Here is a 25,637-nt window from a genome sequence, read left to right on the forward strand (position 1 = left end):
GACAAATAGTCTGGAAAAATCCTCAAAAAATGAATCAGACAAAAAAATTCGGCGGATAGTGGGACTTTTCGGCATATGTCCCAGAACAAAAGTTATTTCTTTTGAGGTGCCAAATCGAACACGCATTAACCGTTTTCGATTTTGTGCGATTTCAAAAATCGATCCACCCTAAGTACAACCAGTTAAAATGTCAAGACTGTTGTTCTGAAAGCAAATTGTAATAAATTGCATTTAGTTTTCCTCGAAATCGCTTTGAACCAAAGCATGAAATTTCCCTAAAAACTCTCAAATGCTCAAAGCACATAATTTATGACGAAGCAATGCCGTATCAACATTTAGTAGAAATTCACATGGTTCACATAGAATCGAGCGAAGTGGTTAATGTGAGTGATAAGTGCATCACGTCGCATTTACACCAAGGGGATGTAGCTCAGATGGTAGAGCGCTCGCTTTGCATGTGAGAGGTAGAGGGATCGATGCCCTCCATCTCCAATTCGTTTTTTTTTTTCTTTTTTTATTTCATTCTTTTTTCAATTTCTATTTGAGCATATGAATCGACATTTCTTGTAGGGTCGTAAATTTTTTTTACCAGCCATTTGTCTTGTCCATTCATACATTGCCGATACCATTCAGCGAGGCAAAATTCGTTTCGATTGTTTTTTTATTTGCCAAATGTAACGAGAAAGCTACAAATAATTGGCACCAATACATTCCTCTTCATTGATTTACAACCAATAATACTATTTATTCACAGTCGATTTCAAAATTTCAAATTTAGAAACGTTCTGCTGTGAGGTTCTATTCAACAGAAAATGTGTGTATGCATTCGAATGTGCTGAGTGTGCGGTGTGCACGTGAGACGATGCGGTCGCATCCAAGACACCGGTTTGGTGTGGTTTGTTTTCATTCGTTTACACGATGGCATTTGGTTCGATTGTGCCTTTACGCGCTGGTATTGATCAGACGCGGCTGTGCCATGTGAGTGTAAAAATAGGTTTGAGATCGTTGCGGCAGCACGCAAGCCATTTGTTATGCGACAGAAACATAAACAACCGATAGAGACAGCAAAACGCAAATACATTCTAAAGTGGTTAAAATGGCAACATACGGTTGTCTCTTTCGCCTGCGTCACATACGTCGACCGTTTCCGTCGTTTTTTCTTGGTCTCCGCGACAGACTTGAAAGAATTTTGACAGTTCTTTATGAAAAAAAAAAATCATTTTCAATAAAATCGTCGACGGAAAACCATTTATTTGTATCGATTTGGTGAAAAAGTGCGCTTTAATTTATTGCTAGTCATTTGCAAAGAGTCAACGCAAAGTGTTATCAGTTGTACATCCAACTGAAAGCCAACTACGTAATTAGAAATTGCTTTGAGCGACGATTTTTGTTTTTGCTTCTTCTTTCGATTCTAATAACACAATACATCATGCAGTTATTAAAAGAATATTTCACACAATCTTGTTGTGTCTTTACGTAACAACCTTGTTTATCCTGGTGAATTAGTTGTTTATTCAGAGCGAATCTCAAGTGGCTCATTGTTTTTAGGAACGAATAGTTTTGATTTTTTTCACGTTTGACAAGTGATGTGAAATAATCAAAATTGAAAAAAGTGATGCTCCGCACGCCCATTGCATACGACAAAGTTTTTTTCTATTTTTTTAATCAGTTGCTCACTTGTTCAATTTTTAATTTAAAAAAAAAACGAATAAAATGCCTGGCAAAGTGAGAGTGAAAATTTTGGCTGGTCGAAATTTGCCAGTCATGGATCGAAGCAGCGATACAACCGATGCTTACGTTGAAATCAAATTCGGTTCGACCACTTGCAAAACTGACGTTTATCGCAAATCGCTGCATCCACAATGGAACTCCGATTGGTTTCGTTTTGAGGTACAATTGTTCGATTTTGTTTGAATGTTCAACTAAATGACAGACATTTAATTCTATCATTTCAAATGAATCAACTCAAAACGAAACATAATTTTGAAGTAATAAAAATCAAAAAATATATTTTTAATTCAAGGTCGACGATGCTGATTTACAAGATGAGCCATTGCAAATACGAATAATGGACCACGACACATATTCGGCCAACGACGCAATTGGCAAAGTGAATATTAGTTTGAATCCGTTGCTGTTGCCCAGTTTAGCCGATGCATCGACACAGCTAAAATCGGGCAAAGGCTCCGTTATGTCTGGCTGGCTACCCGTTTACGACACCAGTGAGTAGTAGTCTTCAAATTTGGCAATTGTATTTTTCTGAACGACAAAACACTGATTCCATTTTACTGATTCGTCTGGTTTTTTTTTCTTCTCTCAATTGCATTCACAGTGCACGGCATTCGAGGGGAAATCAATATTATCGTGAAAGTGGATCTATTTTCGGACGTAAACAAGTTTAGACAGAGCTCGTGCGGTGTACAGTTTTTCCACTGTATGTATTGGCAGACACATTAAATATTTACGGCATGTCAAATTGAATTTGTGTGTGTATATTTATGTATTTTTAGCGCCAATCGTGCCGTATGGCTATCATGCACAGATCATTCACGGTTTCGTCGAAGAGCTTGTTGTGAATGATGACCCGGAGTATCAATGGATTGACAAAATACGAACGCCACGTGCGTCGAATGAAGCGCGACAAGTTGTTTTTCTCAAGCTATCAGCGCAGGTAAAAGAAATAATGCAATTTTCTATATAAAAAACATGTTTTCTATATTGACCATAATTGTTTTTGTGTTAAGGTTCAGCGAAAGATTGGATTGAAAGCGATTGACCTGGGAGCGAATGCCGTGATTGGATACACACAATGCTTCGATTTGGAAGGCGATGTTGGCGTTGTGGCTCGTGGCATCGGTACAGCTGTCACATTGATTAAAATACAAGAGCAAATTCAGCAACCGCTTCCCGAAAAGTCAGCATTTGTTGAAGAGTAAGCGAAAATGAGCCTTTTTACATTTCTACTTTAAATCAATCCATATCGAACAGTAGCAGTCTTCGGAGTCTTCACTGCAGCCTTCATTTCAACTAGTCAATCTAATTCAGTGTTTTTTCTTTCTCGAATTGTTTCGCATCCTCCCAAAAAATGACTTGGTTTGGATTTTCTGTTTTTTTTTGTTTGACCTTCCAATTTGTGTGTGTTTGTTTTGACCTAAACCCTCATTTGATTTTGTGTGTATTTGTGTGTGATTTTCGATAACTCAACAGACAAACCGTAAAGTATTTAGAATTTTTGGCGCTAAGCGACGCGACGCGAAACGATAGTATATTCGATTTTGATCCATCATTCAGTGCGCATCCGTCAAGCGGAGATATTGTATATAAAATATTAGGCATTGAACCGGATGAAACGATGACACGTGCCCCGAGTATTATAATCAGTAAGAAAGTGCGTCAAAATCAAGAGGTTGATGTGATTGAAGAAGAAACAGACGGATTGGGACCACCCGATGAACTGGAAACTTTGAGCAATCTGCTCAAACAAGAGGAATCACGTGATGATGTTCCAAATCATCGCAACGCAATGAAACGAATTTCATCGTCATCGAAAAGTTTGCTCAACAAAAAAGTCACTTCAATCAAGTTGATGAATACCGAGCATGATGACATGACTGCGATGCATGAGTCACAATCGGATATGTCATTGTATAAACCGGCTGTTTCGTTTCGAGATTCAGCCGCCGAACTTGGATCGAATATAATTAAGAAAGTGAAGCGTTCACAAGCCAAATTGCAATCACGTCCATCGAATGATGGCGTTGGAATGACTACTTTGTTGGTTCGATCAATGATGGCCGCACCAAGTCTCGAGTCAATAGCTGAGAATTCAGATCCAACTTCACCCAGCTCACTTAAACCAATATCAAGATCGGATGTTGGCAATTCTATGACCAGTTTACATAGTTCGAAGAAACACCATTATGGTCCTAACCATCACCACGTTGAAAATAAGTTGAATATCAGCGTTGGCGACAGTATCATCGATCTGAAAGCAGCAACGACGGAGGGCAATTTATCGTGTGGCGTTTCAATGTCATCGATTATAATTTCGGAAACTAGCTCTGAGGACGACGATGGCTCAGAATTGGGCGATGAAGTCGTTATGATCGATGCCGATACAATCAGCATGTAAGTCGCAATCATTCTAAAGCGCTCGATTACTTTTTCTTCGAAACAAAATGTAATTATTCTAATGTTTTTTTTCCTCAAAATTCAGGGTGGTGAAATCAGTGTTAGCCAAAGAGGAAGCACAGTCCGGTGAAAACGAATGGATTCAACCGTCAAACGACAACCATGGCGATTCCGACAACGAAGGAACTAATAAGAGAGAAGAGAGACGACCGTTGACGCGACAATCGTCATTTGAAAAATCGATCAAAACCGGTGCCACGCGCATCATGAACCCAAAGAACAAAAAGCGCATGGAAACGTGCCTGGTGGAAAATGACAGTTCAGAAGATCAACTCCACCGGTTTTTTGCCGACACCGGTGATGTCGATGAGCAGAATTGGATACAACCAGGAACCACGGCCGACGATGATAACACAAGTGAAATGGGTCACAATTCGATCTTACAAGATTTCAAAGAAACCATTACCGAGACATTGTCTCACTTGCACTTGCCACACGCCACGCCCGATGGTGCAATAAACAATAAACATGGTTTATTGGAAACAGCAATGGAAACGATGCTAATGGAACAGGCAGGCATAATGGGAGCTCAAGCGGTTCCTACATCTGACCAAGTCGAAAATGTTAAGTTCGAGGAAAAGCGGAATTCGAGCATTGAATCGTTCAAAAAATTGCTGGCTGCACCATTTCGACGACGGTCAAACGATTCGAACGAAGTCAAAGTGGCAAAAAAAGAACCAAAAAGAGATAAATTCAGTCTGTTTGATTCGGCAATGAAAACGATGCTCAATGAAACCGCGCATATCATTGAAGGAGTTGGTGTGCATCCGAAAAGTTTCGATGAAGGAGACGCCACCAACATCGCCAACGTAGACGTAAAACCAGATTCAATGCATGAAAAAGACCATACGGCGAAAATAACAACAACTGAGTCAAATGTGGAATGTGCGGAAAGAGCAAAAACTGGCGAAGAAATTGATAAAATTAAGAACCCAGAAAAATCATACACAAAGTTTTGCGATAATCTTAACATGTCTCATATTTTAACTGAGGTTGACGGCGGCAGTGCTAGTCAGTCGACCGGTGAGATGCCCGTATTTGTACTAACCAAGTGCAACAAGCAAAATCAAATGAAAAACCAAACTCCCGAAATCGATCCAAATACCCATATCGATTCGAAATGCCTTATACCCGATAGCTGTGTGTCAATTGATAACACAAAACTTTCGCCCAAAACGAAGCGAAAGTCTAATCAAATTATTAATAATCCACTAATTCATAGTCATTCTGGTGATTTGATTAATCAAACTAACAAAACTAAATTGCTTGCACATGATCCACATCATAAACATAGATCGCACGATGAAAAGAGCATACCGGTGAATGGAGCAGCAGCAGGCAGTAAGCAACATGCTCGGGCCGAATCATACGGGACGAAAACAGCGTCCAGCCCAACCAAAGTGCCAACATCATCATCATCGTATAACACCGCCTCCAATTGCGCAGCCACCACCAATTCATCGTCATCCAAGGGCAAAGATGGTAAAGATGATAAGGAAACGATCTGCCGCCGATCATCTGACTCGGACTTGAGTGTCACACCCAAAGGTAATGTCAACCATATCAAAATCAAGTTTTCGATTTCGAATTGTTTTTTCATTACTTTGAAATTAGTTTCTTTCCTTGGTTTCTGGCTTTGAACCAAAATTTTTCGCTACATCGTTTGATCGCCTTTGTTTGCGTTTTTATTTTCAATTATTATTTTTCTTAATCCAGTGATGCAATTGGAATTTTATAGCATTACCGTTTTCTATTTTTTTTCTCTTAGTTTTCAATGAATCCATATTTATTTGAATTGTATTTAGCGAGAAACGAGTGGAATATAAAATTATACCGACTAATGCCAACATTTCCGTTCATTCATTTAGAGATTCCGAACGAAATGTAAATTTAGCTTCTGCCCAGTGTAGTCATGCGATTTATTTTTTATGAAATTAGAATTATTTTTCTTAGATTTATTTCGAACAAAAATAGCATTTCCAATAACATTTGTCATTTATTTTCCACCCGACATTTTGCCATCGACCAAAAATAAAATCAAATTGAATTTATTTGAAAAAATAAAAATCACAATGTAAATAATAAATTCGAAAAACAAATCAGCTCCGACCCGAAAACGTGAGTATAAATCGACGGATGTGTTGTTAAATTGATGTTTCGATGTATCCCAGCAATGTGGATTGATGTGTATCTCTTTCCGTCGTTTAACCGTTCACTTCGAATTAGATAATTATCTAAAAAAAAAAATTTGGTGTGTGAATCAATGTACCCGAAATTGAAAAACCCATACGTACCGATTTCAAACAACAATTTCAAGTGTTTATATATAAAATATGCATGGCTGTTCAAAGTAATCACCGGTACATATAGTTATAGAAAGCATGAATTAGCCTCAATTATGTTTTGCCCCACTGAATTTAATATTTCTATTGAATTCAATTCAATTAACATGAATGTTTTTTCTTCTTTCGAAAAACTAAATCAAAATCCATTCTATTAAATGTGCAAATTGACAAAGGTTTTGAATGCATTTTCCAGGATGTTCATTGAATACAGAACCGAGAACAACGGCTGGAATATTCCGTTTGGCTGGTACGCCACATCTTAAAACGCCATTGAATTTGGAGAATTTGGACATGTTGGAATATCCATTTTTAACACTATGCAAATATCCAATCGGATTTATTCTGCAATTGGGATCAACGGTGTGTGCGCGATCGGTGAAGCTGTTGGAACGTGTGCCAAATCCAGACGAACCAGAAACTCGCGATTTTTGGTGGACAGAACTGCGAATGGAGATTCGATCACATGCTAGGGCGCTCGGTTGCAACGTTGTTCTGGGATACATCGAAATTACGAGCATCTCGTGAGTTTTCATTGAATTTATTTGCAGAAGAGAAGACAATTTTTTTCGTTGCTTTTTCCAATCAAAAAGATAAACTGAATTTCAATTAAAAATATCTCATTTTTGAATTTCAGCGATGATGTTTGTGTTTTATCTGCAATTGGAACGGCCGCAGTCATCAATACACAATTTACAATGAGTGAAGCCAGTAAGCCACCATCAGCGGCGATTTTGTTAGTGACACCAAAAGATACGGATCGTGATCTGTCGAAAGACTTGAAGCACATGAACCTTAGCACACAGAAAGGAATTAACAGTGATTCCGAAACGACCGCACAAATTCCATCGGGATGTTCTCTATGCCATATTCCCCATAGCAAATTCACGCTACCGGTCAACGGAAAAATGAAAAAGTGTGCAGTTTGCAAGTGAGTTGGATAATGTGTGAATATAGTGAATTTCCATTTGTCAAAATGAATATTTATCGCCGTTCTTTTTTTTTCGATGCAGGAAAGCAAAAGTCCCTGAAGTACTGTTAACCACGGTGGAAATACCAGATAATTTGCAAATCATCGGCCGCGGATGTTTGATCCATGCACAAGCTTGTCGCTACAAAAAGGATTTAAAGTCTGAATCGAATGCAAAGGAAATTTCCGATGCGCTACCATTTTTGGAGTATGATTTACAACGATTGCTGGTGAACAAATTGAAGACGAAAGGCATGAACGCGATTTTCGGTATGAAAATCACCATTTCAATTGGTGAAAAGATGATTGCACTGATTGGAACAGGAACTGGTGTTTATTTACCGGCTCTACCACCGCCAAACATACCGAAAATTGTTCAAGGCAATTCATGGACCAATGTTGAGAAGATCCAGGAACTAAATCGATCGCTGGAGGAAGCCGTCAATAGAAATCGCGAAATCTATCAACTCAAAGTTTATGGCGTATGTGAACGACACGCACATTGAAATTATTCGATATTGATCAAGAATTTACGTTCATTTTCTACAGGATTTGGATTCCATTGGAAATCCTTTGAAGTCAGACGTTTCGGATGAGTCTGAAGATGACGTTCAAGATGTGGATGTTCCGGCACGAAATAAGGACATTTGCATTTTGGAAATCGACGACGTTGAAGATCTGGAAATTATTTCGTTGATTTTAGAGGGAAGTGCGCCGGAAGGTTTTCACGTCGTCAACACACAATCACTACCGGGGCTAGTTGATCTTGAAATTGCACGAAATCTACAAATGTTCACCCAAGTTTGGCGTGCTAAATTCCCAAACAGTCAAAAGGCAGGCACATTTCCGAAGCACTTCTTGCGATTGTTGCAGACGATCTACTTTAAACTGAGATCAATGATCCCGTGCGCAATATGTGACTTGAAATTTCGATTGGATCTACCTGAAGGGGTCAGTTTTTCAACACCAATTAATTTTTCCTATTCCAATTAAAGACTAACTTTTCCTACTTTTTTTCACCAATTTTCAGGATGAATTTCAAATACTTGTCAATGGCATTGCGCTTGGTTTGACCGAGCCGAATAAGCTCAAGTTCCGGCGTAAAATGCAAGCGTGTGCCAAAACATTGACCGACGACGAATTGATTTTCAATTTGGAAGAAGAGCACATAACCGAACATTCAAATAATCAATCATATTCATCGCAAGCGGTTAGTAGTACTAGTCACGTTAGAAATCAGTATCTTAAAGAAACGGGATCGTTAAAACTTAAGAGTAAATCACCGTCACGGCCACTGTTTCGTTCATTACGTCTAGATAAACATGTACTTACGAGAGTGATAAGTTAACATTTTGATTTCTTTGCTGCATTTGTTGCGAACATCTCTTGAACCGATAGACTCATACGACGTTTTTTTCTGTGTGCTCTTTTTCTTCTTTTTGTGATTTGTCTTTTTAAATATTCTCTTTCTCCACACCCGCTATTGCGAATGGCTTTTATTCCCTACAGGCATCGCTACGCGAACGTTATGGTGTTGATATAACGCCATTGACCTATATTCCCGGCGGTCGCATCGACAAGTATTTGGGCAATTTGAATTTCTTCTTCATTCGCGAAAGTACATCGATTCGCGAGAATGGCGGCATCAGTGGATTCGTTCATAATTTCATTACTGAGGTAAATGGTGTTGTGTTGATGAGTAATCCTTTTATTCGTTTTATTAAAATGCATGTGCATATTTTTAGCTGTTGGCTGTAGTTCGCGCACATGTAACGGCTCTCGGTGGAAATGCCATGGTATCGTTTTACATGTCGGAATTGACATTGGTTGATAATCCTCATAAAAATCAGGTTTGTATCATGAAGATATTTAGAAAACAGTTGAATGCTTTACTGATCCCATTATTTCGATTTTCAGGGTCAAACATTGATCAGCGTTGGTGGCGACGTGGTATTTGTGTCTTATTTTTCAGGAACTGAATTCGCACACTGAAGACACACAAACCGACGAGTCACATGTGCAATGCATCATTTTGTCAAACAAAATCGGTTTTAATGCGCCTATTCTACCCATGTCTCATTTTTACCTGTATGCTTAGCTTGACATGCTTACTTTATTGTTACAACAAAAATTACATTGAAATTTCAATCGTAGACAGATTATTATCGTTTTAAATAAAATATCGAAAGAAAATACTTGAACTTGATTTTAACCGTCGTATAATGTTGTTGTTTTTCTCTGTGGCATCGAAAATTTCAATTCAGTCGGCCAGTAAATATGTACATGATTTGCTAGTGCAGCAAGTGCAGACTCTATCAAGTCAACCAGATAAAAAGTACCCATCAATTAAAAGGCGCTGCCGGGATTATTTATTCACTGTGATAGCAGCCAAAAGGGTATATAAATTGCATTTCTCACTTTATTAAACTGGAATACCAGAGATTACTATGGGATATTTTTTATTCATATGGAATAGAAATATCGCATAAAAATAACAGATATTTTTCACGAGTTGCGTTCAACGTTCAACGCGTTCAATGTTCAGAGTCCAAAAATATCTAATATTTTTCGCGCGTTATGTTCAGCGAAACGCGTGAATACACAATAGCTATTCTTCACACACAGAGTCGCTGTTTTTTCGTTATACTCTTCACATTTACGATGAGCTGCGCGAAGCGTGCATGCACATGTTTCGGTCATTTCTTTCTTTGAACACTCTTCGTGTGTCAACACAATGTCTGTGTGTGTATCGCTTGTGCCGTCGTTTGTAAACGACGTCAATGAGCTGGGTACGAAGAGTGTCGATCGAAAGAAAAGAGCGGGACATATAAATGCATGTATCGCGCAGCGCATCGTAAGTGCGAAAAGTATAACGAAAAAAACAGCGACTCTGTGTGTGCAGAATCGCTATTGTGTATTTATGCGTTTCGGGAAGCGAAATATTTTGGTGATAAATAAATATAGTTCGTTTTTTTTCTAAATTCTGGAAACTATAAATATAACACAGTGTCACAGATTAAAAGACATCGTTGACAATGGATGTAAGTTTTTTTTTAAAATATTCCACCTTTAAATGATGAATTTGAAAAAGAACCGCTGGCTAACTAATTTTGGTAATTTTGGATTGGGTTGAAGAAAAGTTCCTTCTCATCACCTTTCCAACGCTGGTCTAAGCGTCCCGATCGGTCCAAAAATGAAAAAGTTATGGGCATTGGCAGTTTGTCTGTCCGTGCTTTTTTCGACCCCCAGAGATTCCGGTGCCGATATGCCCATGTTGTCACTATGGATTTTTTGGAATGGAAGCCATACCATGGCGCAGTAATCGAGTTGAGATTGAACCAGTGCGATATAAAAGAAAAATGTTGATTTTTATGAAATGTCCGCTTTGAGGCGCATATTCCACATTCGCCACAGTCTGTATGGAATGGTCTTGACGATGAGCTGCCTGACAATGCAATGTTTGACAACATAATTGCATTACCGTATGGGCAATGCCAGAGTGGTTCAAATTGAAAGTATCTGTTTACAGTGAACAGGCTCAAATTCACACCGTGTGCTTCTCATTTCATTTTACTTTTCTTCTTTTCTTTCTTTTGGGAGGAGATAGTGTGAAGTTAGCCAAAAAATAAGCAAACAAGACTCATTGCATAGTAGACAGAAGTTTGTTTTTTTCTTTGCTTTTTCTTTTAATTTGGTACTCTTCCGTTTGAATATAGTTAGTTGCACAATGTGCCGTTGTTTGACAGCGACCTTTTGTCAAATTGGTGTGCGAATTAAGAACTAAAGCGTTCGATTTGAGCTGTTCGGTTGTGTTCGGTGACAGCAGCATAACCGTTACTATTTAATGAATGAATTTCGGGTAAGTCGCCATATTGTTGTGTAATGATATCATAGCCGCTAGACATCTGAACAGAACAGGTCGTGTTAATAAGTGTTGCGAAATATTTCATTCTATTTTGGTGATAAATAAATATAGTGCGTTAAAAAAAAAAAAAATCTGGAAACTATAAATATAACACAGTGTCACAGATTAAAAGACATCTTTGACAATGGATGTAAGTTTTTTTGAATAATTGAATGAATAATTGAATTGAATTCTCAATCATTTTGAATTATTAACCATACGTTGAAAATACAAATCAAATGAAATTCAATGTGGAATCAGCATTTTTCAAGTAGGGCGCAAGTACTTTAATTATGTCTGTTTCATTTCGAGTCCTTCTTTCTAAAGCGGGAGAGTTGGGTTATGAATTTATGGATTGAATGGGAGTATACTCCCGTACGGATCAGATCCGTCGCTCAGGCTGTTTTTATTCTACTGCGAGACGCCCGCTTGAGTAGATTATTTGCACACCAAATAGTTTACGTCGCACCAAACGTACAGTTTGTCGATGGTCTGCTGTAGTACTTCAGTATTTTGGCGATTTTTACATAATCGGCGAACAAGGAAATGAACACGTCGTTCATTTCATCCACTATGTCATTGATGAATAACAAAAATAGTGTGGGTCCGAAATGACTTCCCTGTGGTACGCCAGATGATTCGTTGAAAATTTCGGGGATTGGAGCCGCCAAATGACTCGCACAGTTTTTCAGTATCATCGGATGCATACCATCGGGACCCGTAACTTTCTTGGTGTTCACGGCTTGTAGCTCTTCAAGCACAAAATTGATGTCGAGCTGAAAATTCTCAGATTGCTGTGACTCGCTGGTGGGCGATTGTTGAACGCCTTTAGTCGTTGAGTCATCGTAGTTGCTACTGAAGAAATTTATTTGGTTTGTTGTTAGTGCTTTTCTTCGAATTTACATATTTCCAGAATCTTGATGCATCATGCTTAAGTGACGATTTCATTTTGTCCACGTGTGCGTTGTACGATTCCGTGTTGAGTTTATCAAATTCACGTGATGCTTAAATATACTTCCATTCAGAGTACGGTTTGGACCATCTGTAGCGTTTCCATGCCGTTGTTTTCCTAATTTTGAGCCTTCATCCGATTTGGGATCCCATTGGAAAGTTCTTGACCTTCTTGACCGTTGGAAAGTTCTTGACCTTCCATCACGGTCCATCGTGGTAGAGTTAACGCAAATTGACACCATTTTTGTAAACGAATAATCGACATGGGTATCATTTGATGGGGCTTGGAACGGAGATTAACATGGATACCATCCTCTCTGAGTTCCATCACATGGAATGATACATGTGACGGCATATTTTCACACGGAACTTCGATCACAGTGAGCCGAGCACTTGTTACATGAAGTTCCGTGTGAAAATATGCCGTCACATGTATCATTCCATGTGATGGAACTCAGAGAGTCATGTACAATGATGATTGAGTTAACGAGAAGCGCGCGGGAATCGCTAGTGAAGAATAAATCCAATAATCGTTCCTTTGAATCATTACATACATGATTTACCTGATGAACTCTCATGCTCATGAGTCCCTAGAAAAAAGTGGCCGTTGACTCTGGTTGAAATTTAGTTGGAATTAAAATGTTGTCATTGTCGTTATCGATTGACCATTCGATATGCGGTTTATTTCAATGGATTTAACTCGTATATAAATGAATTACGTAAATAAATAAAGTAAAACATCTATGGATCTAATTTGACCAAAATTATATGAAAAGAAGTTCTGTTATTCCCACATACCCTTGTACTGTTTATATTTATTAAGTTACATTAAAAAAAATTTCCATGCATTGTTTTTGTTCTATTTAGCAAAAATCGACTTCAAATTCGGTTTCGTGAAAACGTGAACATGTTAACTCCGATGAAACAGCAACTTCACCAAAAAAGGCTAAAACCTCGCATCGATTGCCTTCATTATTGATCCCCGAACCAAATGCATTCGTTCCACGAAAATTCGACGTTTGTGCGGCTCTCCATGATATTCGTGTGTTATTTCATGAATTTCTTCCACTTGACAGCGATTTGGAACCACTCCTGTCTGAATTCGTGTATAGCCCCGAAAAAGAAAAATCGCAGATAGGAAATGTGTCGGCCATTTATGCACTGGTGCTCGAAGGCAACGACGATTGGGCGCAGCGGCGGCTGTATAATGGCCACATGAACCGGAAGCCATCACCCACTTGCACCGTAGGTTCGAATTCATCGCTTCGACCGAAACAAACTGTGGGACAATTGGAGTCATTTGTGGTCAGTCCAATCAATGCAAAATGTCAAATGGTTTTCAGTGAGTGAGACAAGTGCCGGCATAATGTGGAGGTTATGGAAGCGCACAACCGTACCTTTACAATACACATTCTTCCGACCAAAAATTTGAATTCGACGGCTCTGGAAGGGTGCATGAATTTCATGCGTACACCCCGCTTCTTTGCAATAAGGAAGTTCGATTGGTGCCACCAGCCGCACATTTTTCTGAAGCGCAATTGCACAAAGTCGCCGAATATCTGTGCAATTGTTTCCATTTTGTTTGCTCGTCACATTAACTTTCATTCGTCTTTATAGTTGGCACTCAAGTGCCACTCAATTACATGTTTCTATATTTGATAGCTATTTCCATACAACGCAAAAAATTCCTTTAAAATCATTTTGAAATGTGTAATGCTTGAGCTCGAACTTAGGGTAGATTCGAAAAAAAATGCAAACTCCTGGAAGTTTGTGATTCATTCGTGAGGGCAAATAACGCGAACACATTTTTATTTCGATGTGATTTCAAATAAGTTCAAATGAGATTTACTCACACATTGGCTTCTTGTTGAAAAATTGCCTGATCATTCTCAAAGGGCAAATGCAAGACCCTAATCCCAAATTACATTATTATTTATTATATTAAATCCATCTATTGATTTTTGTAGAAATCATTAAGGTTTAGATTTAACAGTAGACTTGGCATGAAGCTCAGTACTTTACTGTTACTTGACTTACATTCAAGCTACTTAAGTCAAACCAATAGTACCTAATACGATGTGTTTTTTGTTGAACTGGCAGATCGAACTGTCAAGTATCGCCGCCACAAATGATTGCTGACAGTTCAACAACTTCTACATTATAAGTGTATATGTATATTCTGACTCAGAATTTCTGAGTTTGCGTCAAACCAAATGGTAGTTGTGCTCGCTGTTGTATTTGCTGTGTGATCTGACCATTCCTGATGAATAAACGGTGCGAACTTGAAAATAATATGGAAAATTAGATTCCGGTTCTTATGTGGACCATGTTGACTATTACCTTGAAATGACGAGTTATGTCAGTTGTATCGAGTTTGAAAAAGAACCGCTGGCTAACCAATTTTGGTCGTTCGTTGTCTGAAAACAAAACATCACCAAGAAGTGTATGAAAAATAATAAATCATCAATACCTATCTATTGATCAAATCAATCTATCTGTCAATGGAAAAAAATCAATTTCATTATGTCTATATACTCTCCTCATCTCTTGGTTCATATTATTAAATCCTAGGCAAATTATTATCATTTCAAATTTAAAAAATCGCTCTAATACTCATCTAGTGCTAAAAAAACCGTAAGCAAGTGGTTTTTAAATTGATTTCATTACTAAACCTGAAGCTGAACTTGGCATTAACATATGTTTACATAAAAGTGAAAGGATGAGTGAGTAACAAAACGCAAACTCAATTCAAATTATGTAAAAGAAGAACCGAAATCGGCGTGAATTAATTTTTGAGAAGATATCGGTTCCGTGATTTAGTTGGTTAAAGCGCCTTAGTGGAATAAGAGACCACGGATAAGAAGCCTTCATAGCTCAGTGGCAGAGCGCCTGTCTAGTAAACAGGAGGCCGAGAGTTCAATTCTCTCTGAAGGCATTTTTTTTTTCATTTAAAGCACAATATCTACAACTTTTATAGGTATAGCGCCCAAAACAATCCACTCTTTCGTAGTGGAAAAATCATATTTCGTGAATCAAGCCCAAATCACGGATTTCCCGAGTTTAGAAAATAGTAAATCTTGGCCAGACTTTGCTGAACATCGTAACTCCAAATAATCATAATAATCATTCCTTGCAAGACAACACTTAAACATCGATGAATGCTTGTGCGTCAAACACGTTCCCATGTTCCGATTCATTATTCGATATTTTATCTACTAAAATTTACAACAATTCGAACATTTTTTGATTGTACGTGTGAAAATCTTCATTGAAAAGAAAATGAAAATTTGGCTGGTTTATTGTAGATGAAGATTAGAATAAAAAAGATATGACCCATATTTTCAACCAAAAATGCTGTGTAGTTTCTCCGGTGGGAGTCGGAATGATGAAATATTTGAAATTATTGAACATGAAAACACGTGGAACTCTATTTATAGCACAATAACAAAATCACCGTATGTTGATCTGCGTTGAATTTATGCTATCATCACTGACAGTGTACTTATATGACATTTTTACTTTTTAAATAAAAAAAATAAACAATTCAGAATGAATAACATGAACATTTAAGAAAAAATGTGTGAAAATAGAAAAAAATGAAGAAAATAAAAAAATGGAAACTGCCTCCAGTGAGAATCGAACTCACGACCTTCTGTTTACTAGACAGACGCTCTGCCACTGAGCCATGGAGGCTTCTTATATGTTCATCGACACACGATCTCCTGTTTATTGGGCAAACTCTTTAACCAAATAAGCCATGGCACAAACCTTATAAACACCACATTTCAATGTCTTGCCACATAAAAAACCTATGTGTGCTAATGGCGCACGTATAAACCATTCAAAAGTCAAGTATTTCCAAACCTTTCAAAAGTAATTTTCCCGTCGCCCATTGGCAAAGTAGCAATCTATTTGTTGTTCATGACGTAAATGATTTAGTCTGAGCGCCACGTATGAACCAATCACATACACACAAATATTCAAGAAATAATTCAAGAAAATAATGCCATATAGAATATGCTACATTTATATAGTTGGTTTTCTTCTTTTTATGTATTTATTTAAATGTTTGGTATTTCATGTTCAATAAATAGAAGTTTATATTACAATTTGTCATTTGTTTTGTTGGGTGATGGTCTCAAGCATGAACAGAATAGACTCGTATTTGAAAATGCATAACATTGAACGATTTTTTGTTTCTTCTTCAAGAAAATCGTAGATAATATGGAAAGTAAGTACACGTAAAATCTATTTCTCGATAAAATGAAGTTGAATTGGAAAGGAAAAAAAGCGGTGAAAAAATGGTACTGGCTTTCTCTCAAACTCCGACTGAATGTAGACTCTGATGGCTACGGGAAATGACTGGAAAATCGGAACGGAATCTTTTTTTATCAACGCCCCTTAAAGTCTCACACACAAAAAGTACACAAAAGATTAAATGCTATAGTTAAAATTCCATAAATGCGGAATTGGTTCGTATATTAAAATACACATTGAATTAAATAGTGTAAGTGTAGTGTAGAATGCTGTTGGCTAGGGTCTAAAAGTGTGTGTGTGTTTTAAGTAATAAAATCAATATATATAGAACAACACGTTTTCTTTTTAAACCACAAATAGATAGAATAATAAATGTGAATGAAGTACACAAATCTGAGGTGGTTTTGAATGTGCAGTTGAATTTTGTGTGCGATGTGTGGTGTCCTTGAAGTATAATGTTTGCAAAGGTGTTTTTTTTTGGTTTGTTTGTTTTGTTAGTAATTTGTAGTTGCTTACAATAATAATTTAGAAATACATTTTTAGTTTGTTTTTTTTTTTCTTCATTTCTTCTACACAATAATAGTACAGAGATCAATTATTTACGAAATTTTTCTGGTTATGTCATAGATTTGTCTACTTTTTCTTCTTCGGCTTTGCTGGCTGGAGAAACGACAATTTCTCTCTATCTATCTCTCTCAACTCTCATCTCCACTTCTCAAAACCACAAAAATATTCATTGGAACATAAGAAAATACATGCCAATAGTGAGACTTTGTTTTTTTCTAATCTCTTAATAAGTTTTGAATAAAATGAATAAATAAATAAAAATGATGAAAATTTCTCTATCGATTGCATACATGGGAAATGTTTGTGTTTTTTTTATTTTTTGCAATTTCATGTAGTAGAAGACGATGTTGACGGAAACAGCATAAGTGTGCTTTTCAGTTGGCGATAGTTAGTTGTGACGGCTGGAGCAAAATAGGGGGGAAAGATTGGATATTAATTTAACGCCTTCGGCCAAATCGCAAAAACACATGATCGACATCAGTTCGCTTTCCAGCTGGTGAATTGGGCGATGTTAAATCCTCAGGTCGATACAGTAATGCTAATTATTTTTGAAAAGAAATTCAAATACGATTAGTTTTCCACGAAAAAAAAATATGTAAAATTATAGAACAGCTTACCAGCAGCTTCATTGTGAATGTATTGATTTAGTGCCGATGACAGTTGGTTGGAATTTTGCAGTGCATTGCATACTTTTTGGATATGGGGTGGCATGCCTTCAACAATTCCGGGCTCGCATAGTGCGGGCGCATTCACGACCTCTTTTGATGTCGACACATTTGATACGGATAATACGATACACGCCACGAAAGCAAACACGATCATTTGGTACTCCATTTCTATTGACTGAAACATTAAAATCAATTTTAAACAATAAACATTTTACCGAATTACTTTTTAATCTAGAATTAGGATTGAATATTGTATTCTCGTTTGTATTGAATTTCAATCGTAGCGATTTTGATGGTGAAATGCAAATAAAAAGACAGAAACCCACAAAGCGAAACAAAGTAGCTGAAATCCGATTAACGACTAGGATTTGGCAGCAAATGGAAATTAATTTAAATAGGATGCGAATGGATGCGGAGGCTCCTCGACGAAATCGTAGCATGTTCGTTTGTAATTTTGAATTTTACCACCTGACATATCAAACAAACATGGAAAATGGTCAGGTGCACGTGCGATGGCAATCGATTGATGGAATGGTACGCGATGGGCTTCAAATCAAATGTGTTTTTTTTCTTCATCATTGAAACAGCTCATCTAACACCATGCTTTCACCGTTCGGTGGATGTGTTTTTATTTAACGAAAATTCTAAACATGTTTATCGTGCTCTGGTGTTTGTCAAACGAGTACGCATCGTACAAATAAAATATTCTAAACGCAAAAAGCCATGCGATACGATGAGCAATTGATAAAAAGTGCGTCAAAAGCAATCCCGATAATTTATTACGTTTGGCGCAGTTTTTCATTTAATGCGTGCTTGAAAAACACATTTCCATCGTGTTCGCCTTTTCTTCCACTATCCACGGCCCATGATATGATGATATTCAAGCTGCAAATCAATGAATGATTTAATCGCGCTATTATGTTTATTGCGTACCCGTCATCACCGCCATAACCATCGCCACCATCAACGCGAGGCGCGTAGTATGCAAACGAAGTGAAATTATTTGTTGCAACTGCTGTTGTAATCTCTGTTGTGTGTTGTGGCCAATAAAATTTATGGCTTTAATGAATCAATATTTTGTTTTTCGTTCAATATTCCAACGAAGCCAAAATTATCACTTTTATTAATTTGCCATCGAGCCCCGGAAATATACATTTTACTTAATTTCTTTTTCTACCGCGGCCACTTTTGAGGCAAATTTATAACCAGGCGTATTTCATGAATAGCCTATACAAACAGCAATTTACTACACTTGAACTGTTTTTTTCTGCCGCCACATTTTATCATCGTGACTCAAAAATATTGTAAATCTGCATTTATTTATCGCTACCTGTCGCGGTCGGGAAATTTCCATAGCCTTAGTGCTTGCAACGGCTGAAATGAGAGACGACTCAATTCGCGCACATTGTGCTTGTTATGTGACAAAAAATCTGTGTGTGTGTGTTTTTTTCATTGTTTGTTAAAGGTCACAACGTAACATATCTCGAATGGTTGGCGTTAGTTAAAATATTGAATCGTGCATTTTGAAGCATATGTGTACACCAACCAATTGTTGCATTTTGTATCGAAAAGAGAAGAAAAAACGGTTGGCTGGCGTCAGAGCGAAACTCGATGCTCTTAACGATCCGCCCTCATTATTATTGGCGCTTCAATGGTTGAAACTTGACGAGTACGTTAGCAGAAAAGATGAAAGGATTTCAATTCGTATCAGTTTTCATAAAGACTATTTTGAATATATTCCAAGAACATCTTCAAAGGTATTCCATTTTGCTTGGCAAAATACAACAAGTTTATCCTTCAGTCATTTTCGCAGCGAAGGAAAATCAACTAAAATGACTACGAAATATTCGATAACAATTCAAATCAAGTTAGAATACTTATTTTTCATATTGAAAGTTTACCCGACGTCGAAAAGTAAAAAAAATATGGAAGAGGAAAGAGCGGGCATTCAAATAGGAAAATGCCATACTGGTAACGAAATGTTGTATTGTGATGTGAGCGAGAATTATGTGATGTATACTAATTTTCCACAGGTTGATTTCTCTTCTGCTGTGGCATCTAGTTGACGCAAAGCAAGCAACGTGCGTGTATCAATCATCAGGAATATGGATTGCACACGACGAAAACCAGATGCCAAGTGATTCATTTATTACTGACATCTCTGGCGATGGTGATGGTGTGGGCTTATTTTACGTGTACAAATAGTCGATGGCCAATTTGTGTGTGTGTGTGTGTGTGTGCTTCTGGAGTATGAAACGGAAACAAAATCATAAGAAAAGCACATAATGTCGGCTATTTGGACAGATGTCATGTTGAACGTGCGGAGGTTTTTGTGTGTTATTAGTACCGTTTTAGCATAAAAAATCCTTAACTTAGTGATTCGAGTGCATTTGAAGGCTTTTAAGAGACATCACACATACACTCTTTATCTCACACTACATAATGCTTTGGCAAACATAGATTATGTGCCTCATGTGTAATGGCAGATTAAAGAACAATCGCAGCAGCACACATGAAAATATGTTGTTGCAGCCATTTTCCGCTTTATATATTCTCTTTGAGATAGTCTGCATTTAAACCGATTTGCCGTCTTTCCCGTCAGCATTAAATTTCAAACGAATCTATAAATTGATTGTGTGTGTGCATTATTCCCATTTCTCTTTTTCTATCAACCAACAAAATGTTTTGACACACAAGAATTTATTCTCGTGTTTTCTTCAGCATGGCGCTATAATATGACGGTATGACGGTGTACTTGTTATGGAATCTATGTTGAACATCTCTTGAGAATCTATAAAATATAACGAGCTGACCTGTGGCCATTTCTTTTTTTTTCTCGAAGAAAAACCAAATTCTTCGTATTGACTTGTGAAGATCACATAATAATCCAATTCCATTTTGCAATGGCTACAAACCCACGTTAACGATGGCATTCTCGCATATTGACTTGGATTATTCGGATATTTGTACAACTTATACGTTTCTTCTGAATGAATTTAGAATTAAAAACACACGCTCACAATGCTCCATTCATTTTTGGTTTGTCCATTTTTCCTGTTGTTTCGACGTCAATTTCATAGAATTCGCTAAATCTGGTAATCATTTTCTTTATCGTTGAATGGACGAAATGTTTCTGAAAATCTTTCGCCGAAATGTTATTTAAAAATTGGCATGGAATCGTAACATCCACAATTTCTGCCAAATGTAATAATCCCGTTTTTTAATTAAACCAAAGCCGAAAACAACAGTGCTTGGGAACAAATCTCACCTCAGGCTGAAACAAGATTTCATGGATGTGATTCGGTGAAAAACAATTTTTGTGTGCCCTATTGGAGTGGAAAATTTTGGGGATTCCAGCACGGTCACGAACAAACCGCAGGTAATTACTAAGAACAATTTCTTGACCAGTAGCGGATTCATCCTCTTCGTTTTTTTCTGAAGAAAATGAAAAGCTTTGTTACGACTTGAGGCTAAACAATTGACGCAATAGACGGATACACTATTGCTCAGTGGATGAACGTGTGCGCAGTTGTTATAAACGAAGTGATTTTCAAATTATTGCGTGCCATGGTGAAAATGCCAACTTTATCACTAAAATTCCATTCTAGCCCAGTACAGTCTATTTTCTCGCCCCTCATACTCTTCATTTTTTCAAAGTCATTGTACTCTTTCAATTTGATTTCAACGCCATTTCCCATGCATGAAAATTCATTTGCATCTGCTCAGGATTCGATGTTATTTGAAAATATAGAAAGAAAAAAAATGTAAACTATTCAATTTCAATCAGTATAATCGACCATCGATATGGAATCGTGATAATGACATCTAAAACAGATCAACGCATGTAAATTTTAAAGCGAAAAAAGCACACATATGGACCGGTGTTCACATCAAATGTGGACAAATATTTAAATGCGCAGTTTTCATACAAACGATTTCAATTTTGTTATTCATGATTTTGGACATGCTTTTCAATATCATCGGCTATTCTATTCATTATTTATGGATAAACTAAGCATACGAATTTCCACGAAAATTAACATAGAGAAGATATTGCAAATTCAACTAAGAGGATCTGGTAGTTTTCCACGCCAAATGTCGATACGAACATTTATTTCCATAAATATCGAATAGTTTGTCATGGAATCATTTTCTTCTCTTTCAAAAGCATTTTCTTCAGGGGAGTATTGTTTATTTGCGTACTTTAAACACGTGGGTGTTTCAATGAAAAGCGACAGTATTGACATTGTTATCACGAAATGCATTGTAATGTAATAGTTGAAATTCTAATGCATTGCTCAAAAAGGCTTCGTTTATATTGGTTTCATAGTTTGGCACTATTTTGACTGAACCATCAATGTGTTTTGGATCGTGTTCCGTAACATTTATAGTTATTCTTTGCCTGATGCATATGTACGTGTTCCCTGATTAAAATTTGGAATGGAAAATGCGGCTGTTGCTATTTGGGCCTGTGGCTTGGTTTCACATTCCATCATCATTCACGATTTGAAGCAAGAAGGCAGACACGAGAAACTCGTGTGAAACGAGAAACCCGGAGCCAACACAATGGAAATGTATACATCGATTGTGGGTTTTCTCGCCCTCATTCAAATCGATTCTGCAACAAAACATAGCCAACAAATGCGGTGTGCTGATTTTTGTGCCATTTCGATTATTATTATGTTTGCGTCGTCGATTTTTTCCTTGGGATTGAGCACATTTCCAGCGGAATTCATCGGGGAAAACAAGTGGCCGGAAAATTAGCCCGAATAAAAATGAAATCAAGAACCACTGCAAGTGCCGCACGTTTCTCGCTTAGCAAACGCTACAATTGGAAATGGTGAGGAACGATTGCGCTGGCAGAACGGCAAACAACAATGATCGAATCATCGGTTTGTACTGAACAAATAAAAATATGAATAGAAGAGAAAATATGTAATGAAAGCTTCGCAATGTGGACCATTTTGAATGGCATAGTTTATTTGTGCACGTAATGACGTCGTGATTGAAACCAAAGAGAAGGGAAAAAAACATCCAATATTTTCTCATCAAATACTATTTGACAAATAGTGTATTTTCTACGCGACTGACGGTGGTTATTGCTTTAGCATTTTGGTGGTCATAAAGCAAACTAACGGAACGCTAACCAAAACTAGAACTGTTCGATCTCAATTCTCTCGAATATTTCATTTTAACTACGTATATGTCAAATCTCCAGACAATTCCCAAGGCTTCGACGTGTTTCACAATCAAAATTCCATCATCCCTTTACGTTTGTTTCTCTTTATTTCTGTGAAATGCCTTAATATTCGATCAAATTACATAAAGGAAATCGGTTAACGTAATTAAATTCGCATCAAGTATACAATAATGCTGATTTAATTGATTTGAGGTGAGCCTCGTTTTGGCGTCTCTTTTTCAAGAAAAGTTTCGATGAGGAGAGCTTCATTGAATTTGAGCACCATCCAACCGGAGATTACTATTATTATTATGGAGGAAGCGTAAAACGCCTGTTGTCATTTGAGCGGGGTCAAAAAAGTTTCCAAAACTACTTCAATGGAAGCGTGGCGCCTTGCAAATTGATAAAATATGGTTGGTATGTGTAAAATAAAAATACTACAGCGTGTTATTGATTTCAAGTGGCAATAACAATTATCGCACGCGGCATCTAGCCCGGCCACTTGAATTTGTTTTACAAAATGATTTGGTATACATCGCTATGTGGGTCTCTTCGTGTTTTTGTGTATCTATTTGTTTGAGTGGAATTTGTTCTTCCCGAAGAATGTTGTTTGTGTCAAATGACGGCATCTGAGTATCCTGATAACGCGACCAAATCAGCCAGACAATATGTGATGTTTTCCAATTTTTGCCGCAATCTTATTTTATATGGTCAGCTATTTATATGGTTTCTAGTCATATTCAAGTTGACCTTAGAACCATGTCATAGTGTGTGGTGTGTACTGAAGAGGAAAAAAACCCAAGCGTAAAATTCGATATTTTTCAATGAATTTATAACACCAAAATAATACTTTTTTATGCGATGATATTCCTTAGCAACGCAGACAGAAAAGAATGAGAGAGGAATACAAAGAAATTTGAATGGTTGACACACATATTCTTTACGTCTATGTTCTGCTGATTCACATATGGTCGATTCATAACGGATAGAATGTGTGTGATTTATGGAAACACTTAAAATTAAAAAATAATGAAAAAAGCGTTTGATTTGGTTTTTATCAAAGCGAGAGAAAAAAAGGCTCAAAGATAAGCATTCCACACCGACATTCCACACCATTGAAATACAATGCATTTCCGAATTACTTTTTTTGGTTTGGTTTGATTGGCTGCCACTTACCTGTTATTCTGTTCACTACCCGTTTGAGAAAAAAAATAAACTGAACCACACGCACTAACTGCTTGATATCACTCACGTACAAAAAAAAACGGAATGTGCAACCGGTGGTTTTGTTTTCGCTCCTGTTGCTTGCGATCTGGTGTCTCGGATTCGCTTGGTTTTGAAGTGAAATGAACTTGAGTACTATCTCTCTCTCTCTCTCTCTATCGGTTGTCTCGTATTCGATTACTACTTTATTCGAGCATTCGAACTGAAATGATCGTATCAACGCAATCTCGTTCACTTTTATACAGTCGGTGTGGTGGCCTGTGTGCCATTGCTGTTGTTGCGTATCCGAATAGTGAACACACATATCCATCGGCACGCCGACGCAATTCATTATTCTTCATTCTGGAATTGGTGATTTTTCATAGACTTTGCCCGTGAGCTTTTGCTATTTGCAAACGACAATTTTTTTTTCCGTTCATAGGTAGCTGTACCCCTCTCTCTCACTACCATATTTCTCATTTTTTGCCAATGACTCTAGTCATAATTTTTTGCGTGCTTGTGGTTATTGTTGTTGCAACGTGTTATAGAATAGGTGCGACCGATAATTCTAGCTCTGGGACTGGAGTGTCTTATTTTCGGAGAAAATAAGCCCTTATGACGTTTTAGCGCGTAATGATTTGGAAGAAATTTTCGCTTTCGCACCAATTGTTCATACTTCACATATTGGTTTGAAGAGTTGAATATTTGTTGATAAGTCACGTAATTATCTTCTATTTTATGTTTGTAAAACTGACAACCATAATTACGTGACCATTCAAGGTCAACTGAACAGTAACAATTAGTATATATGAAGCGTGTTTTTTAATGTTCCAATCAGTTGTAAAATAAACCTCAAACACAGCTCAACTCAAATGTTTTAATGCAGAACACCAATGTATCGGTGTGTATTTGCTTTGGACAAAAGTTTTAGTCATGATTACATTGAAATCGTCTATAAAAACTAAGCAAAACTATAAAAATATCGTCTATAAAAATTGAGTAAAATGTATTTATCGTCGAACGCGTGTATTACGTCAACAAAATACGATGAGTCGTACGCTTGCAATGCATTCATTCACACATTCCATCCGTGTAATAAAAATTCGAAAAGAGATTAACTAAATTGCATGAATGACATCATAAATTCTAATATCAGCCGTTGCTACCTGCTGAAATGATCGCGTAAACAAAGACAATTCCTAGATTTCATTCGGCGAGAATTGGACTTTGAAATTGATTCGCCGAAACAAAAGCTTTACTATCTTCCATAAAATTAAATGAATGCTCAATATTTTGATGAAACATGTGGAAATGCACGGCAAATGTAAGGCATTAAGTACCGATAATAACAATATCCCTGGCTAATTACAAGCCAATTAAAACACAATTACCATCTAATTGATTA

At 37.2% G+C, this 25,637-nt stretch overlaps 2 protein-coding genes and 3 non-coding genes across 8 annotated transcripts; 3 read left to right on the top strand and 2 right to left on the bottom strand.

Moving 5' to 3' along the window:
- Nucleotides 1-419: 419 nt before the first annotated feature.
- On the top strand, nt 420-492 carry Trnaa-ugc (transfer RNA alanine (anticodon UGC)). The gene has a single exon. It is a non-coding gene; the product is annotated as a tRNA-Ala (tRNA).
- A 345-nt stretch (nt 493-837) lies between these two features.
- On the top strand, nt 838-9,709 carry LOC129570209 (C2 domain-containing protein 5). 4 transcript variants are annotated; one of them, XM_055449731.1, is made up of 16 exons: nt 838-1,890; nt 2,024-2,222; nt 2,333-2,434; nt 2,511-2,671; nt 2,745-2,932; nt 3,208-4,128; nt 4,217-5,739; nt 6,295-6,309; nt 6,730-7,057; nt 7,171-7,464; nt 7,547-7,985; nt 8,053-8,454; nt 8,534-8,827; nt 9,013-9,180; nt 9,249-9,353; nt 9,421-9,709. In XM_055449731.1, the coding sequence occupies exons 1-16, from the start codon at nt 1,714-1,716 to the stop codon at nt 9,493-9,495; spliced, it is 5,391 nt and encodes a 1,796-aa protein (XP_055305706.1). In that variant the 5' UTR covers nt 838-1,713; the 3' UTR covers nt 9,496-9,709. The 4 variants fall into 4 exon arrangements, with proteins under 4 accessions (XP_055305706.1, XP_055305732.1, XP_055305715.1 ...); XM_055449749.1 differs by having other exon boundaries at nt 1,160-1,890; nt 8,534-8,713; XM_055449757.1 differs by lacking the exon at nt 6,295-6,309 and having other exon boundaries at nt 8,534-8,713.
- A 5,512-nt stretch (nt 9,710-15,221) lies between these two features.
- On the top strand, nt 15,222-15,293 carry Trnat-agu (transfer RNA threonine (anticodon AGU)). The gene has a single exon. It is a non-coding gene; the product is annotated as a tRNA-Thr (tRNA).
- A 686-nt stretch (nt 15,294-15,979) lies between these two features.
- On the bottom strand, nt 15,980-16,051 carry Trnat-agu (transfer RNA threonine (anticodon AGU)). Its single transcript has one exon. It is a non-coding gene; the product is annotated as a tRNA-Thr (tRNA).
- Nucleotides 16,052-16,379: 328 nt separating this feature from the next.
- LOC129570230 (dromyosuppressin) lies at nt 16,380-24,468 on the bottom strand. Its single transcript, XM_055449769.1, has 3 exons — nt 24,206-24,468; nt 17,800-18,025; nt 16,380-17,720 (listed from the first exon to the last, which is right to left on the bottom strand). Exons 2-3 carry the CDS (start codon nt 18,014-18,016, stop codon nt 17,620-17,622), a joined length of 318 nt encoding a protein of 105 aa, XP_055305744.1. The 5' UTR covers nt 18,017-18,025; nt 24,206-24,468; the 3' UTR covers nt 16,380-17,619.
- Nucleotides 24,469-25,637: the final 1,169 nt, after the last annotated feature.

This window comes from Sitodiplosis mosellana, unplaced genomic scaffold, assembly GCF_009176505.1.
Source record: "Sitodiplosis mosellana isolate CC-2019 unplaced genomic scaffold, AAFC_SMos_1.0 Smas_scaffold_1, whole genome shotgun sequence".
NCBI classification, from domain to species: Eukaryota; Metazoa; Arthropoda; class Insecta; order Diptera; family Cecidomyiidae; genus Sitodiplosis; species Sitodiplosis mosellana.